This window comes from Xenopus tropicalis, chromosome 8, assembly GCF_000004195.4.
Source record: "Xenopus tropicalis strain Nigerian chromosome 8, UCB_Xtro_10.0, whole genome shotgun sequence".
NCBI classification, from domain to species: Eukaryota; Metazoa; Chordata; class Amphibia; order Anura; family Pipidae; genus Xenopus; species Xenopus tropicalis.
In genome coordinates this window covers 78,228,966-78,247,319 of record NC_030684.2, presented here as the reverse complement: position 1 = coordinate 78,247,319, position 18,354 = coordinate 78,228,966, and the positions used below count along the sequence as shown (strand labels likewise).

Below are 18,354 nucleotides of genomic sequence, written 5' to 3'. Positions count from 1 at the left end.
CGTCAAAAAATCACTTTTATTGTTTGCATTAAAGCATCACAGAGTCCTATGTAACAGGCTTAAAATGTTTCATGGCTTCTCGCCACTTCATCAGAAGTCATGAAACACGTTAAGCCTGTTACATAGGACTCTGTGATGCTTTTAATGCAAACAATAAAAGTGATTTTTTTAACGAAGAGGTGATCCCTGTGCTCCGTCTATACCTTTGCTTTGGACTGATTGAGCTGTGACTGGATCGGGGGCGCTTGGATGCATGGTAGCGCTGAATCCTTACACAGCTGGATCGTTCCGGTGAGTGCTCCCCTCATTACAAATAATATTTGTGGTAGAAACATCAGTGTAATATGTTCCACCAGTGTCGGACTGGGATGACCAAATCTTAGACCATGGGCCCACTTGTCAAACTATTTTTCATCCACTCCTCACTCAACCTCTATATTTTCCTAGTCTTTTACCTTTACATACTATAATCTATTTTTCTTTATATTAAGTCTCTTTGTTCCCATAGATAAATAGGAAATGACCATAAATTAGGCCAAATGGTTAGAGGCAGGAGGGCCTGACACCTGGGCCTATTGGGAGTTTAACTGGTATCCCTGTGGGCCAGTCCAACACTGTGTTCCACTGTCCAATTTGCCTTTAAAACCATGTCAGTTGTCATATATTCTATAACTCACTCCCACCAACCACCACATGTACAAATGTTAGAAATATCAGCTTTACTTTAGGCTTTCATATTTTTGTTTTATTAGAAGTAAGAATTCAGACATATTAACATGATTGTTCTTCCCTCATACATGCAGCTGAGTTCTGTAGCTGATGTCTCTAGCAATGAAAGAGAAAAAGAAAATTAAGTAAGAATGACATCAGGGGCTATGAGCGGATATTAAAAAAAGTGTCCTATGAAGAATTCGAAGCACGTCTGTGTGTCTCCAGCCTTTGGTAGGGAGAACAAGCCAGCACCACGCCTCTGCCTCAGCTCTCTGAACCCATAAAAGGCATGCAGTGACATCCTGAGTGCAGGGTGGGGGAGGACTCTCTCCTACACGTTTGAAAACCAACAGCAGGAAGCAGGCAGCGCACGGACAGTGTCTTGTTCTTTTCCTTTACTCTAACTCATGTCAGCTGGGAGGGGTGGGGGGAATGAAGCAGTCTTCCTACAGAATAGCAGCCTTTTCCCATTTCACGGTACTGTGTTTCCCATCATAGAAAACCCCAAAGGTTAAGCTACGGTACAGACAAGGGTGCAAGAGCACCTATTTCATATCTTAGGGGTGTAAATAAAAGCCCCTGTGCTTCACAGTAAAAAAACAAAAAAAAAAACACTCACATTATAATACAATTTCTCCCAGAGCCACTGGGTCTTCTATTTATTGTTACTCCATGGCCAGTGCTCCATTTAACTTTGTGCTCAGGAAAGACATCTCCCTACTGGCTTTCAGGCACCCAATAAATAGATTTTGTTTCCTTCTAATCTAGGCCTTCATTAAACTAAATGTCTAATTTTGTCAGAGCTTATCATATATGATATAAGTATATATTATACAGAGTTGTCAACTTTTAAATAACAACATGCAGGGGATTTTGTGGTGTGCTTGATTGCTCCACCAAAAGTTTTCTGGATGCCTGGAAATGACATCACATGCCCGCGCAAATTATGCTTTGAAGCCAAAAATTGTTACCCGCGCATGCCCAACTGCTTCTAATGACATCGATGAATGTTTACTGCGCACGCACACCCAGAATTTAACGAGGCACACGGGAGATTCAGCAAAAATCCAGATCATATAGAACATTAAATACCATATTCTACCATATTCTACTGTTTGCCTCAATTTTGCCAATACGTGTATCATTTTTCTATTTGAGATTCATGACAAGGAAGTTTAAGGTAATCTTCACAGAAACTCGTTACAATAACTAAATCCCCTCTGTTGCTTAGCATGTACAGGCATATTTTTACAGGTATGGAAAAAAAAAATATACATGCATACATACAACAACAGTATACAAGTACATACTTTTTCTGGCTTAAGTATATTACAGGAATTGCCAACATACAGTACACGTATGGGACCTGTTGGGACCTGGGGTTTTCCAGAAAGAGGGTCTTTTGCATTCTGCAGTTTGGATCTACATGGATCTGTAGAACAGATCCCATAATTGCATCAGAGAAATGAAAGATAACTCTCCAGACAGCACAGAGAAGAGCAACATTTAATCTGTGCATTGCAACTCTACAGTAAACATTTAGCATATTGGAGGCTATTGGAACATGGGCAGGTGTTCCTGCTGCTCATTTGTTAAAACAGGTCTTCGAACAAGAGAATATACAATATTCTGGAAAAAAGTGCAACCTTCATTTGATATTAGAAGGGGAATGTTACTAAAAAGATAAATTCATAGGAAATCCCTTACTAAAGAGCTAGAAAGCAAGCTGCTTGTAACATGTCCATGTTCCATGTCACGTCCATATCCCCAATCCAAACTTTTCCATAGATATTAAATGTAAACTGTTACATATATCCCAGAATTACCTCCTGTAAATAAGAGTTTCCACCTTTGTTCTCTCCTTGGCAAGCAAAACACCAAAAACCAGCTATGAAACCTTTTTTTATTTTGATCATAAATATTCACAAAGGATAAATATGAATCCAATCCACAAATTAATATTAGTTAGAAAATCAATATATTGGCCACAAAATGGCAATAAATACAATCTGCAGATTTTGAAGCTTTCAGATTTAAATATTGACTGTAATAAACAGCCCTTTAAATATCTTAAAATACCCTGAGCCCTGTTACCTTTCAGGGAATAATTTATCTGTAGTTACCATTCAGTTCAGAAAACTTTTATACATACAGAATACATATTTGCATAAATAAGGTTAAACAAGGTCTGGCCTGGTGTGCAGAAAACATCTGTTTGCCAGCTGTACAGGAGGAAAAAAAAGCTTTAACGGCATGTTTTAGTAACTACAAAATTGGTTATCAGGAATTCATCAATAAAATTACTCAGAGAATACAAAGCTGAGAATACAAATGCAATAAAACACCTTTTAGATGTATGATCTAAAACTCAGTACTGCCATACCTTCAGAAAATGTAGTATATTATGTATGATGGATACAACTTTTCTTTCACAAATCTGACAGGTTCTACTAGAACAGCTGTAATTAATATGGCTTGATAACCTTGCATTTTCATACATACAATTCTGCATCCCAGATGTACCAAAGATGCCAGTTGCCTGCGCGATTTGTGTTTGGGCATTCTCCGTTTGCAAGCAAGAAAAGTGAGGTTAGCTGTCATTTTTGAAACACTCTTCAAGGGCATACGTCCATGATATGTTCTAATTTTAGAAAAAATATCTGATTTCTGTATATCTTATTTACTCACATATTTTATAAAAAAAATAAACCTAAAGCTTACATTTTCTAAATTAGTTCTGTTTGTAAAATACTTTTTTAAAGGGACACTACAGTGATCCAAACTTGTATGGCATTAGCTCCTTCATAATATAAAATAAGTTAACAGAAAATTGTAGGCTGGGAAAATGGCGCAAAAGATTTGTCAAGTTATTATGGGATGAGGAGAAAAACTGGTCAGGGTTTATTTCAGACTCCACTTTAGCACCCCCAAAATAACCAAACCAAACTGGAGCATTTCCATCCAGTGAAGGGGAAGATGTACATTACTGCCTAATGTATCAACTGATTTAAATAATGTTAAACTTCCACATACTGAATTGCACTGGCCTTGTGCCGAAAGAAAATTACATGCCTTTCTTTAGATAATAAACCACAATCGTTTAGGAAATTCTTCTACATTAAAAATATGTTAATATTTTACTTCCCTGAAAGTTGCATTTTGCTGGCTATAAATATAAAGCCTTCAGACTATGAGATCAGTTTATTAGGAAATAAATTAATGTCCATTGTGCACATTATTTACAGTAGTGTCTTGTTGCAAGATATTTCATTGAGTCCTGAAAGAACCTGCAGAGGTTGTTAGCAGTTCTTGGCTCTCACCAAAAACATCCATTAGATAGTCCCATTCACTAAGTGCTAGAACAGTGCTTTCACCATCCTTATCTTCAATATCACCTACATTTGAAAATGTTTTAAAGTTTAAAAGATTATTACTCGCCCAAGGATCACTGTCATACATTGAGGTATCAATGTCTTCAAATATGTCCTCTAGGTTGTCCCCCAAAAGGTATGGTGAAGAACTTAAAAAGCTGGACGATGCCAGTTTCATCATATCCTCTGTACTCACTGAAACTGGGTTGACTTTAGGGGCACATAGCTGGTCATCTTCAACCTGTGGAAGAGGTGGGCTGCTCAGTCCATCAAAGTTATTTAAGTCCTCGAGTATGGTAGAAATGGAAGAATATAAGGAGGCATCCATGCTGGAAAGGAGTGGATCTTCTGTGTTTTCAAGGGCTGGCTTCTTGTTCTCAGGTCCCGCTGCAGGAGAACACTCTTTTCTGCACTCCTCAGAGATTTTCCACGTACCTGGAGCACATGGCTCCACCTGCAAGTTGCCCTGAAGACGTCGTAGCGTGTTAGCCACCAACACAAGATGCCTCAGATCAGGCTCTACATGGTGAAGACTACGGTGAAGTTTCACCAGAGAGATGTTCATTAAACAGTGAGACTGGATGGCAGGGAATGAACATGGACACTCCCCTTCTAACACAGGATCAGGGTTGCTCCCCATCCCTTCATCCACCTCCGAATGTTTTCGTTTAATCCCTTTCGCCAACATGGATCTAATAAAAAAAGAAAGGAATATGTAAGATATATCTTGCAATAAACGTAGTAGTGCTCACTAAAGATAACTGTGCCATTTTGCATACATTATATTCAGACTGCTTTAGTACCAGCATATTTACAAAGCAGGTGTCAGTTCAGGGGACATCCTTTGAGGTGTGACATGCTTCTTCCAGTAGCAAAAAGTGAAGGGGATTTAAGAAAGCCAAACTGATGCATGAGTACTTAAGATATAAGATATTATAATAAACAGCAGAACCAATCACTTACAGGTCTTAATGTGGAAAAACAAAATTATTTTTTATTCAACATTTCAGCTCAAGCTTGGTTCTTCATCAGGACCAATTACATAAAGATTGGATCAATTAGTAGGAAGTTAAGGCCTAATTGTGGCTCACAGGTCTATCTGACAAGATCTGCAGGTCCCAATTTTTCAAATTTATAAAACAATGGTATTTGCAGTTTTTTAATAGAAATGTAGTCCCTAAGGTTATCCATCTATTTAGTATTCCGTCTTCCTTACTGTGTGCTTACCAGAACCAGTGTGATTTTTTTTTCAACTACCATGGGTACTTATATAGAGAGTAGGTCTATGTTTTGAAACCTACTATTAACGGGCCCATGAAAATTTAGTGTGCACAGGCACCCCTGTAGGACTAGCAATTTTTGCAACATGTTCACATATTTATTTGTCCATTTCATATTATTTAGCCCTAATGGTATTCCAGACACAATTTACAATTACACAATTTACACAATTATGCAATTTACAAAGGCACTTGGGCCACCTGTGATACATGATGAGGATACCTTTAGAATAACTTAATTTTTTATAATCCTGTTTCTCAACCTTGTATACCCAGATATGACTGGATTACAACTTCCAGCATTAACGTATAATCAATGGTAGAGGCATAGAGAAAAAATGTATACATACCGAAATTTTATTTTTCTTTAGTCCGAAAGGCAGCACATACACCAAAGGGTTTAGTCCCACTCCCACCCTTGTAGCACAGGAAAAAGACAGCCAATACAATTAATCAGAGATGATTTATGAGATTTGGGAGGGAAATACTTGTGCTGCCTTTTGGACTAGAAAGAAAAAGGAAATTTTGGTAAGCACAAATATTTTCTTTTCCTTAGCCCTTCAGGCAGCACATACACCAATTGGATCTAGCATGTAGACAGAAGGATGGGGGGACTTAAAGAACTGCCTCTAAAACTCAGCCTCTAACTGGTTTGAGACCTTTATCGAAATCATCCTGTAAAAACCGAAGGATTGCAGAAACTGGACTGGATATCTCTTTTAGAACACCACTGTTTAATAACTTTCCAAACTTTATTGTACACTTTTGATGTAGATACTTTCTGTGAATGAAATAAAGTTTGAATCACTTCGTGAGAAAGACCATGATCTGTCAAATTTTCTTTATCAAATACCATGCTGCCAGGTTCCACCTGGCCTCTGTGGAAGCTGCCAGTATCTCCCTTTGGATAGGACCATAAATTTCGTGTACTGATGCTTGATCCTGTCTGATCTTCCTCACCAGTCTCTGAACCATCGCAATCAGGGGAAACACATATGCTATTCTGAACTTCCAGAGAACTGACATGGCGTCCAGAAAATCTGGGTTGTCCATCTTTGACAGAAAACAAAATATGTCCACCTTTCTGTTGAGTCTGGGCGCCATCAAGTCGACTTGGGGATAACCCCAAATTTACGCAATCTGATGAAACACTTGGGAATTCAATTCCCATTCCTTCTGGTTCAATTGCCTTCTGCTGAGGAGATCCGCCAGTTGATTTTCCGTACCTTTTATATGTACTGCCCTTAGAAGAATTATATTTTGTTCTGCCCAGAACATTATTTTCTGACACTCTCTCATTAACAGCGGAGCTCTTGTCCCCCCCCTTGTGGATTTATGTGAAAGGTTTATTTTTTTATGCCAGATCCGCTGACCAAGCTTTCAGCCTCAATGCCCTTCTTCCAGATGTCAAAAGTGCCATAGAACTGGTACCTAACGACTCCACCGCCATGTCATATAAAAATCAGTGGTAAACTTAATAGGATATATCATGTCCAGAAGATCATCCCTGGAAGTGCCCAAATCTTCTAAGATATGCAACCAATACTTTAGAGATATTGAAATTGATATAGCGGCCAAAGAAGGCTTACCGATGTTTGCACCCGCCACTTAAGATCTCCGAAATAAGAATACTTCTTCCTTCTGTTTAACTGAAGAAGAAGATAATTCCCTTACTTCCATTTCTGAGTCCACTTGAGACCCAGGCTGTTCTGACATGGTTTTAGACTTAGTAAAGACTTCAAAGGACTTCTCTATAACACCTTTGAACCATGACATAAATTCTTCAGACTTGTCTGAAACCGAACTGGTACATTAACTACAAACTGAAGCTGTACATTCCTCTATGAGGGGTCGTTTAAAGTTGTAGCACGTTCTGTGCTTAGCTTTCCTTTTTCTTTTACCTTCAGACATTAAACAAGAAAGAGAAAAAGGAAAGTCAGTTTGACCCAAGTATACACAAGGAATGCAGTCTGCTGTCATAAGGAATACCGTAGCAGCCTTACCAACAGACGAGCAGCCACAGCACTACAGGAGAGGCAATAGAAAACTGGCTAACCCGGTCATAAATACTTATACCGGTAATTAACCGATCCCACAAATCTTCATAAAAAGAGCCAGGACTCACCAAGGTTCTGGCATTTCAGTGCTGCCATGACTGATGATGTCATCTTCATGCGCTTCCACAGAAAACAGAGATCTGCACTTACTGAAGATTCTCCCCTGCCAAGCAAGGGAAGGAAAAGCGCAGCAGACAGAAGCCAAAGGGGGAATTCCCTGACCCTCGAGTAGTTCTCCCTGCAGCCCTCAAACACCTAGGCATGTGGATCTTCGACCATCTACAGGTCTGTGCTTGACATAGCGCAGGAAAAAGAACACTAAGGAGAGGGTGGGGGTGAGGGATTTATATGTCATCTCTGATTATATGTATTGGCTGTCTTTTTCTTGTGCTACAGGGGTGGGAGCAGGACTTAACCCATTGGTGTATGTGCTGCCTGAAGGATGAAGGAAATGGAAGCAGCAATATCTTGGGATCAAAAACTAAGAAACAGGGTTCTATAGTACCTTTATCCTGCCATAAATATAAAAGAAAATATAAAGAGAACGTGTTTGTAATTAATGTTACTATAGTATTTTTTATCTGCAATGTTTTAATCTCCTATTTCTGGGAGAGATAAAGCGACTGTTAATTAAGTGCCTATGATTTTCTAGTAGGGCACACTGAGTTGTTTTAGTGTGTGTATAGTCTGTCCCCTAGTGCTGTATCTCCCAGTTCCTGACAGCTTCCTTTATTTCCTGTTACACCGAGCTAAGGCTCCCGCTCTTCTGTACCGCATCATTACCTAGAAAATGTCTATATTTGGTCAACCCTAATGAGCCTTTGACTGCCCTCCAGTAAACTGTACAAAGCCCCTCAGTACCCCCTTATCCCAGAATTTCGTGGGGCATTTTATAAGTAGCTATCAAATGAGGGTATCATTTGTTTTTATCTAGTATGATGCATAAATCTAAATAACAATCACATTAAGTACATTCTTCATATTGCCCTATATACCAACAGCCGTAAAGCTTTAGCCTGAAACAGAAGCCCCACTACTTAAGTCCACCATTACCCTCCCTCCTCCTTCGCACATACCTACCCCACCGCTCAGCAGCCAATCAGGATCTTCCTTGCCACAAACAGCAGCCAGTCATGGAACCACATCCCTCCCACCACTCCAGACCCTGGCAACACATCTGCTTCTCCGGTCGAACTGTCAAAGAATGTTGCTGTGCATAGTTAGCCGGAGATCTGCCTCCCCTGGATACGCCTACACGCGTTTTCATTGGTCAGTATAACCTGAATCTAACCAATGAGAGTTGAGCAGGCGTAGCTCAATTTGTGCACTTTTCCCACCTCCCTTCTGAGTGACTAAGCGCGCAGGCAGGGGGAGAGTGATTCATGTGAGACGTCAGTGCTCAAAAGGCAGGACCTGCTGCTTGATTAGGGAGGACTGTGAGATGTGTTGCTGAGGGAAACACCTTAGTAGGGGTTTCTTACTAGTTTGGTCGCATTGTGTCCTTGTTGCTAGTATTTATACTTTTGTAATCACTGTACAGAGGACATATTGTGTGAATAACAATATTGTGCTAATGAATTGTACTCATCTAAATACAGAAGGAATGTGCTTTAAAAAGTAGTGTTTCAGGCTGATTTATCTAAAACCCTACAAGTTCTGCCCATCTTTTTCACTTCCTGCCACCTCCTTTCCCGAGCTAAGCAGGGGTCCTGGCAGCGCTTAGCACACTACACTCAAGTGGAAGCACCTGGCCAGTTACCAGGGACCAGGCAAGTTACCTCAGTGGCTTAAATATAGAGGAAGCAGACCTTGGGGTTGTGGAGGGTACAGGGGGGCCCGGGCCGCAGGGTCAACTTCCAACATAGGCACTTTCCTTCTGAGAGCGTGTGCGAGCCCGATTAGGAAGGCAGTGGGGACAGAGGGGGGAGCGTATCGTTTTCAGTGCACACTGGGCCCCTCCCAAGATTCTTTGCGTGGAGGCCCTGCAGCAATTGGTTATGCCCCTGGCGGTCCTGGTAACTTAAGAGATGAAATTCCGATTTTAAAATTGGAATTTCAGCTCTTCTAGAGCAGAGAGCGCTATTGTGCTCTCTGCACTAGTGATGTGGCCCCCAAAGGGAGAGCATCATCTTGGCTGCCTCAGGCATCTAGGAACCCTGAAGCGGCATTGACTGTAGGATAGGAACTAATCAGCAGCTAGGCTAACCTGATAGGGAACTGAAGCCAGTCTTTGCTTGTGTGACTGCAGGACTGTGATTGGCTACTCCCCTCGTACAGTGCTTCTAGCAGGGACTGTTAGAACACCCCCACCCCTCGTTTAAAACATGGACAAGGACCTTGGAGAATCTATAGGGAGGTCCAATAAAGGGGCCATTTTTATAAAATACCTTCCTATATGTTATTTTTCTTCCCTGTAAATAACATTGGCACCAACCATATTTTTATTGTCCAGGCCTGTGAAATACTGGCCAGGTGGCAAGCCCAATCATGAGGTCATTGCATTTTGGCAATGGCCATGTCCCCTCTCTGGCACTCCTCTGCTTCCTTGCATTCATTGCTGCTTCACTGGAACCAGCAGTACACCTGTGACCCAGGACCTATTTTGTATCTCAGTCCAGACCAATTGTGACCCCTGTCTCCTTTTAAATGTAATCACTGTCCATTGCTTTCTCTTAGGACTATGGTACACACAGCATATTTTCTGTTGGTTAAACAAGTCTCAAATGCATGTTTTTTGTGGAAAATAGCAGTGATGGAGTGACAAGCTGTTGACTATGTTGGGCACTCCTCCACCAGCATAAAATGCAGAAGGAGGATGCTCTCTGCAACCCTTAGACCTAGTGAGAAAGGGTGGGAGGTAAAATAACACAAACAGGTTTAATTGTAACACCCCTCCACCCCATCCTTCCAGGTGTATTTATCAACTCAACTACTATTCACCTACCTAAACTGTTTAGCGGTCGTGTTGATGTCATCCATGCTATTGTTCTTGGACCGCCCCATCCCTCCACCTATATTGCCCAAGTTCCAGGTCCACCTATATTTGCCTTCCATATTATTTACTAACAGGCTGTTTAATCTATTGTTAGGGGTATTTTACCCACAATTATTTTTTTATTAACATAATCATCAAATGCGCAGTATGGTAGATGGTGTTTCTTTTTTTCTTCCCCTGGCTAGCAGCAGAAAAATAGGCAAAGTTTATGCTGCAGACACTAAGACATTGGCCAGTCAGAGAAATATAAAAATACATTAAAAATAAAGGAAATTTACACAGCAGACACCCAGAAAGCTGCTTCTCATACATAACTCTCAAGGCATGTACAAACTTCCGTTCTAAAGTGAGAGCAAGCATGCAAAGCTGTTCTGACTGCCTGTTTCCTGATATAGGCACATCCTGGAGAGGTAGCAAACACATTTTTAAAATGGAAATATTGCTAAAGAAATGGAAAAACGGAAGTTGGAGTTTCTATGTCTATTATAACAAAGACCTAGAGGCAAATTGCGTGTTAGAAAAGTGTTATTGGTTCATTAATGCCAGTGAACCAAATGCAATATCCATATACTTTGTCCATATCCAAAGGGTGAGAGAGAAACAAATAATGCTAAAATTTCCTCTAGAAGGGATTCAGTTGTCACAATAAAGCAGAAATCTTTAGTTGTGAACAATTACAGGTATGGGACCGGTTATCCAGAGAATGCTAGGGACCTGGGGTTTATCGGATAAGGGATCTTTCTGTAATTAATTCTGCTAAAAATCATTTAAATATTGAATAAACTAAGGATAAATAAGGATTAATTATATCTTAGTTGGGATCAAGTAGAAGGTACTGTTTTATTAATACAGAAAAAAGGAAATCATTTTTAAAAATTAGAATTATCTGATTATAATGGAATCTATGGGAGATGGCCTTTCCATAATTCTGAACTTTCTGGATAATGGGTTTCCAGATAAGTGATCCCATACCTGTACTGATAATATGCAAAGTGTGTTGTGCTGGAAAAAAATGTTTCCTTTTATGCTGGATAAGTTATAGCCACTCTTTGCTTTTGATGAATATATTTTTCTTTAGGGCAGATACAGATCTTAGAATCAGGACACTTGTCTTCAAAAGCTTATATGAATTATACTTTTTTAATTTTACATTTTCTGCAATGGGAAGTTTTTGTCTAATACAGTTATGAGACTGGTCTAGATCATCATTGTTGCAGCAGCAGAAAAACAAACCACTGAATATTTAGGCCTGTGGCACTAATGGTGATTCTCTGTAGAGAAGCACCTAAACCACACAAATGCTTTGAACAGAACAGAAGTAGGCCTGGAAAGATACAGGGTGGTGACCATAGTTGCAACTACAGGTATGGGATCCCTTATCCAGAAACCCGTTATCCAGAAAGCTCCGAATTATGGAAAGGCCATCTCCCTTAGACGCCATTTTAATCAAATAATTCAGGATTTTAAAACGGATTTCCTTTTTCTCTGTAGTAATAAAACAATACCTTGTAATTGATCCCAACTAAGATATAAATAATCCTTACTGGATGCAAAACAATCCTATTGGGTTTAATTAATGTATATTACTTATTTTTGTAGACTTAAGTTATGGAGATCCAAATTACAGAAAGACCCTTTATCGGGAATACCCTTGGTCCCGAGCATTCTGGATAACAGGTCCTATACCTGTATCAACAATGCACATGCTTGAGTCTAAATGTTTAAAAATCAATAACGGGCAATGAGGAGCGTTTTGACTGCTGCTGTGTTATCAATTTACGACTAAAACGTCATAAAAAACCTTTATGCAATACCTACCAGTAATCCTGAAGTAATCAGGAATTCTAATATATAAACTGTGTGCATATAGAATAAAAGGAAAAATGCTTTTTCTTTCAAGATAATCTATGGCTGGTTCTAACATATTCTTTGAAGCAGCTTTATCCTAACCTGTGGTAAAGTTAATTATTTCCTAATATATCAATCCAGTCAGTTATACAATTAATTCTTAAATTATTTTTTGATTGCCAGATGTTTGTTATTGCCCTCAGAATTACAGTATGGGCCATCCATTTCCAATAGTCATTTACAGAACCACTAAAAATGTTTACAGTGTACATGAAATGCAAAGTTTTTGCCATTATTCAGGCACAGGGTGTCAGATAGTTCTGTCCCATGTACCAAAAGCTTCAAGTGTGGCATGTAACATTTTTTTGCATTCAGGGTGTTGGGCATAAGATGGCAGCACATGCATAGCAGAGGCATTAAGTACATGGAAAACTGCTTATCTGGCCTCATTAAAGAACTAGCATGGAAAATAACCAGAACCATACAGTTAACATCTCCATCAAGCAGGCTTTAGTTACATGGCTCTTTCTGCATGCAATGAGAAAGCTACAAAAGTGTCCAAATATGGGCCAGAATTTGGTAGAATTTCTGGTATGTTTCAAGGAGGAATAGGTGTACAGTGGATGAAAATTAGTCCCCTTGTATCTGTTTGTAGGGAGCATACCCTTTAAAGAATGCTGCGCTGCACAATTTGAGCTTATGCAAGAATATATAGGCACTAAGAGGGAAAAACATTTGATATTGTGTTTAATTTGGTGCTCTTGTTAACTTTTTTGAGTCGTTGTTTTGATTTTCAAGGTTGATCCACTCACATTTGCACACTGTGAATCTTAAATAGCAAATCATTTCTGCTGTTTATAATGCAGGTTCTAGTCATGTACGACTGAAAATAGAAAAGCTAATGCAAGCAATAACTGCAGATTTTCTTGTAGCCTCACTGACTGCAGCACACTCCCTGCTAAACTTGTAAGCTGCACACGCTAGACTTGCTGGTTACAGCTTGCTTTCGCTAACTGCTATTGGAGGACAAGGACATAAAATAATAGTAGGCCCCCTCTTCTTCAGCTGTTCTGACAAGGTCAAACTGAAAGCACCTGTCCACTTTTCTCATCTGCAGACACTGCAAACACATACAGGGCAGAGATGAATATCCAAGATAAACTGGGCATAGACTGCAAGGCTGCAGCCCTCCTTATATAATTCTTGTAAATTCTGATATGCTAGCAAATAAATATATTTTATTACTGCTCTTTCCAATGCTGTTGCAACAGGGTCTGATATCTCCATATATGTACTGCAGTGTTTCTCAATGTGTTTGTTTTTTTTTACTAAGGCATCACATGCCTATAGTCAAACCCAGGTCTCTATAGACCATGGTTTTTATATAATTTTAAAAAATGTAATAAAATAATTATATAATCAAATACATAATAAAATAGTTTGGACTCCTCATTCTAATCATTCTAGTATAAGTAATTTGTTTCACCGTAAGGAAACCAGTAAGATACAGAGGCATAACTACAGGTTAAAATATCCTCTCAACAAATGGTTTAAGGACCCCTTCATTTCCTAGAGCATCCATATACATAAATTGTTCATCAGTCAGCACTTTCACCATGTTTTTTCACTTATCAGCCCTTCAACAGCTGCTGGGTCTGATATCTCTGCTGATTTGCTGCTGGTGAGATATGGAGTTTCATCTTACATGCAGTGTACAATGCATAAGGAAACTACCCCCTTAAATGCTCTTATACACACACATATTAATACAAAGTCACATTTTAAGGTGGCCATACACGTACCAATAACGATCTTTCCTGCGACCATTGGTCCATTGATGTTCAGGGCAGAATCGTCAGATATGGAGGTAGAAACATCAGGCATTGTACTTCCACCTGGTGATTCAGCCCTAAACGCAGTTGCAATATCGGACGTCTCATCAATCCGCCGTACACACCGAATATCAAACAAAACTAGGTTGATTTTGTCACTGTATTGATAACCATACACAGGAAAGCACTGGCTGTTGTTTTGTGAACATATCGGCAGCCAACCATCTTATGTATCAGACCAAAATGATCGCCAGCCTGATGAATATTTCACCCAGCTTATTTAGGCTGGGTGAAATCCCACTGGCCCGGATGGGATTCATCCCAGGGTATTAAATGAGCTGAGCGCTGTGATTGCCAAGCCTCTTCTGGCGGATTGCTAATGTGGTGCCATTATTTAAAAAGGGATCCCTTTCTCAGCCTGAAAACTATAGGCCTGTTAGTTTGACGTCAGAAGTAGGAAAACTTTTGGAAGGGGTAATAAGGGATAGGGTACTTGAATACATTGCAGTTCACAATACTATAAGTTTGTGCCAGCATGGTTTTATGCGTAACAGATCTTGCCAGACTAATTTAGTCGCCTTTTATGAGGAGGTGAGCAGGAACCTCGATGCGGGAATGGCAGTTAATGTCATCTACTTGGACTTTGCTAAAGCGTTTGATACAGTACCTCACAGAAGGTTAATGATCAAATTGAGGAATATTGGCCTAGAACATAATATTTGTAATTGGATAGAGAACTGGCTGAAGGACAGATTACAAAGAGTGGTGGTAAACGGAACATTTTCTAATTAGACAAGTGTGGTTAGTGGAGTACCGCAGGGGTCAGTCCTTGGTCCTTTGCTTTTTAACTTGTTTATTAATGACCTGGAGGTGGGCATAGACAGTACTGTTTCTATTTTTGCTGATGACACAAAATTGTGCAAAACTATAAGTTCCATGCAGGATGCTGCCGCTTTGCAGAGCGATTTGAAAAAATTGTAAAACTGGGCAGCAAACTGGAAAATGAGGTTCAATGTTGATAAGTGCAAAGTTATGCACTTTGGTAGAAGTAATATAAACACGAACTATCTACTGAATGGTAGTGTGTTGGGGGTTTCCTTAATGGAGAAGGATCTAGGGGTTTTTGTAGATAACAAATTGTCTAATTCCAGGCAGTGCCATTTTGTGGCTACTAAAGCAAATAAAGTGCTGTCTTGTATAAAAAAGGGCATTGACTCAAGGGATGAGAACATAATTTTGCCCCTTTATAGGTCCCTGGTAAGGGAGTATGCAGTGCAGTTTTGGGCTCCAGTCCTTAAGAAGGATATTAATGAGCTGGAGAGAGTGCAGAGACGTGCAACTAAACTGGTTAAGGGGATGGAAGATTTAAACTATGAGGTTAGACTGTCGAGGTTGGGATTGTTTTCTCTGGAAAAGTGGCGCTTGTGAGGGGACATGATTACTCTGTACAAGTACATTAGAGGGGATTATAGGCAGATGGGGGATGTTCTTATTTCCCATAAAAACAATCAACGCACCAGAGGTCACTCCTTTAGATTAGAGGAACGGAGCTTCCATTTGAAGCAGCGTAGGTGGTTTTTCACGGTGAAGGCAGTGAGGTTGTGGAATGCCCTTCCTAGAGATGTGGTAATGGCAGATTCCGTTAATGCCTTTAAGAGGGGCCTGGATGAGTTCTTGAACAATCAGAATATCCAAGGCTATTGCGATACTAATATCTACAGTTAGTATTAGTGGTTGTATATATAGTTTATGTATGTGAGTGTATAGATTGGTAGGTGTTGGTTGGGTGTGCTGGGCTTACTTGGATGGGTTGAACTTGATGGACTCTAGTCTTTTTTCAACCCTATGTAACTATATAGGAGTTCATGCAAATAGTCCTCTAGCTAGCATTTCTCTGAATCACAGGTGTTTAGAGGAGCTCCAGCCATGAGGCAGAACCCTGCATGTTACAATGGGTGGCAAAAGGCTGCTCCTGGTTACTTACAAGCTGAAGTTCAGATTTTTAAATTGGAATTTTGTCTGTTCTACTGCACAAAGCTATAAAGTTAATCAGGATGGGGTGAGGGGGGGTTGGCACCGCTCCAGCTGCCTCAGGGTGGCAGTGGTGGCTAAAATGCTCCTGCAGGTGTTGGCCAGAAGCTAAACATTGTGCACTGAAATAACTACCAGGGGAAAGGCAGTGAGACAATGACTGTATGTGGGGCCTGTTGATGTCTACTTCTGTTACTGACAAACTGTATGGCCAGCATAGAGATCTTTCCCACACTGTAAAAAAAATATTTTTCACCACACACTATACAAAATGGGTCAAAACTTTCCACAAGCTGTGCAGTATAGTGTCTGATCTCAACCACACTGTACAATACAGCATTGTCCAGACTGTACAATAAAAGACCTTATCACCATCACACTATACTATATAGTGCTCCTAAAATACTGCACTGTAAAGAGCAACAAGTGATACAATACAATAGTCTGGCCTGCAAACATGTGGTAGGAAGAAGTTAGACAGCACTACAATAATAAAATGATTCCCTCCCACATTGGACAGTATTGGGATATATAGTCAAATTTACCCCATGGAGAGTAACTGCATCGGTATAGGGTTTACAGTGATGTAACAGGCCTGGAAGAGCACAGAAAAGAAGTTATATGGTGTGAAGAGGCCAATCCTACTAATTACTAAGTACAGGGATCTGGGTGGTTTGCAATTAGTATTTTGCGTTATATTTTGTAAGGAGTTATGAGTTGAGAAGTCTGGAAAATATGGCACCAGAGCCCTTTGTCATGTAGATAAGACACTTAACCCCACATTATATAGTAAATAATGTTCCCCTATTGTAAAATATACTACTGTGGCACACATAATGTTGAGTTCTCTTGGGGTTTACTTGCATACTACAGGTATTGATCAGTGTTTCAGGCTGCATAATGGGTGCTGCAAGGGATTACATTTATAATTTCCTGAGTCCCTGTCCAGTTGAATCCCTACATCTGTTGAACTACCCCACACTAGCTACATGTCTATTTTTCCTCTCCTATGAGTATGCAATTACAAGGTCCTGTTCCCCCAGGAACACCAGGGGCCTGCACACAGAATCTTGCATGCACGACAGAGTGTGTACTTCAGATGACCCGTAACCAGGTGAAAACAGGCAAAAGATATGTTCACAGCAACCCCAAAAAACATACCTCAAATCAAAATAAACCCCAAAATAAAGCGATAAATAAATTATAAAATTTGTATTGGGATGGTAACACAAATCGTATCCGGTAAAATGTGGAGGCTCAGGTGTATAGACCCCGAGCCTATCTCCAAAGTATACGATCCCAAGCAGTTAAAGAGAATCAAAAAAGGTGAAGCGAAATTTAAATAACTTACCAAAGTCCAGAAGTGGTCCGGGCGCTCAAGGCCCCGAACCCGTAGCCGAAGGGGAAAATCATAAGTAGTTGAAGGAACTCCAACACACCGGACAGCGGAGTTTGCTAAAAAAAAAACGGTCTTTATTGTTTAATTTAAAAGCAAGGTGCCCAGCAACCCCATTCTGATTTACCTACAATTAGTAAAACATTTGTCTCCTCGATATCGCTCGCAATCTCTCGCTTTCTGTATGAAAGTACAAGAGCATAGTTGAGCAATTCAAATGTGTGGCAATGTATACTAATAAATATTCTATATTCTGAAATAGTGAGAAAAACCACAATATCATATGATTCAATTAGTACATCTGTATAGACCCTAGTTTTATCTTTCATTTAGTATTACTCTTGGCAATAAATATATTTACCCTATAGTTCAATCTGTACTGAAAGGAGAATATTATTTTCTCACAAGAATCTATTGATTTATCTATAATCTATTGATTACCTTTAATAGTGAAATAAAGCATTGAATTGTATTTTTTTGGGAACTGCATCCACTACACTTTGGTTGAATTGCTTGTGACTCAGAGACACAGTTAAGTGTAAGCAAGACACAGATGATTCAGGTTTTTGCCTGCAGAGGCGGATTTGTCACATAGCTTTGTATGACACACACATACAAACAAAATCTATTCCATCCCACATATCCCACCTTCTCCACGCCCCCTCATGCTCTGCCATCAGTTGTGTCTAAAAATGAGGAAAGCAGATACTGTTTTAAAGGGAGATATATAGTGATATATAGTGTGAAATATATATATATATATATATATATATATATATACCTTCTGTAGAAATGTTTATCCAGGCTTATATACCTTCTGTAGAAAGAAAGTT

General features: G+C 39.7%; 1 protein-coding gene and 1 long non-coding RNA gene across 6 annotated transcripts; one reads left to right on the top strand and one right to left on the bottom strand.

Annotated features, from left to right (window-relative positions):
• Window positions 1-2,595: 2,595 nt before the first annotated feature.
• Window positions 2,596-17,498, bottom strand: sertad1 (SERTA domain containing 1). 5 transcript variants are annotated; one of them, XM_002938804.5, is made up of 2 exons: window positions 17,477-17,498; window positions 2,596-4,774 (listed from the first exon to the last, which is right to left on the bottom strand). In XM_002938804.5, exon 2 carries the CDS (start codon window positions 4,768-4,770, stop codon window positions 3,979-3,981), a length of 792 nt encoding a protein of 263 aa, XP_002938850.2. In that variant the 5' UTR covers window positions 4,771-4,774; window positions 17,477-17,498; the 3' UTR covers window positions 2,596-3,978. The 5 variants fall into 5 exon arrangements, with proteins under 5 accessions (XP_002938850.2, XP_004917255.2, XP_002938852.2 ...); XM_004917198.4 differs by lacking the exon at window positions 17,477-17,498 and adding an exon at window positions 8,496-8,635; XM_002938806.5 differs by lacking the exon at window positions 17,477-17,498 and adding an exon at window positions 8,500-8,635.
• On the top strand, window positions 7,617-8,352 carry LOC116406728. The gene is made up of 2 exons (XR_004219776.1): window positions 7,617-7,704; window positions 7,816-8,352. It is a non-coding gene; the product is annotated as an uncharacterized LOC116406728 (long non-coding RNA).
• Window positions 17,499-18,354: the final 856 nt, after the last annotated feature.

Coding starts and splice junctions, on each gene's coding strand:
- sertad1 (XM_002938804.5), bottom strand. CDS start 4,770: ATGTTGGCGAAAGGGATTAAACGAAAACATTCGGAGGTGGATGAAGGG.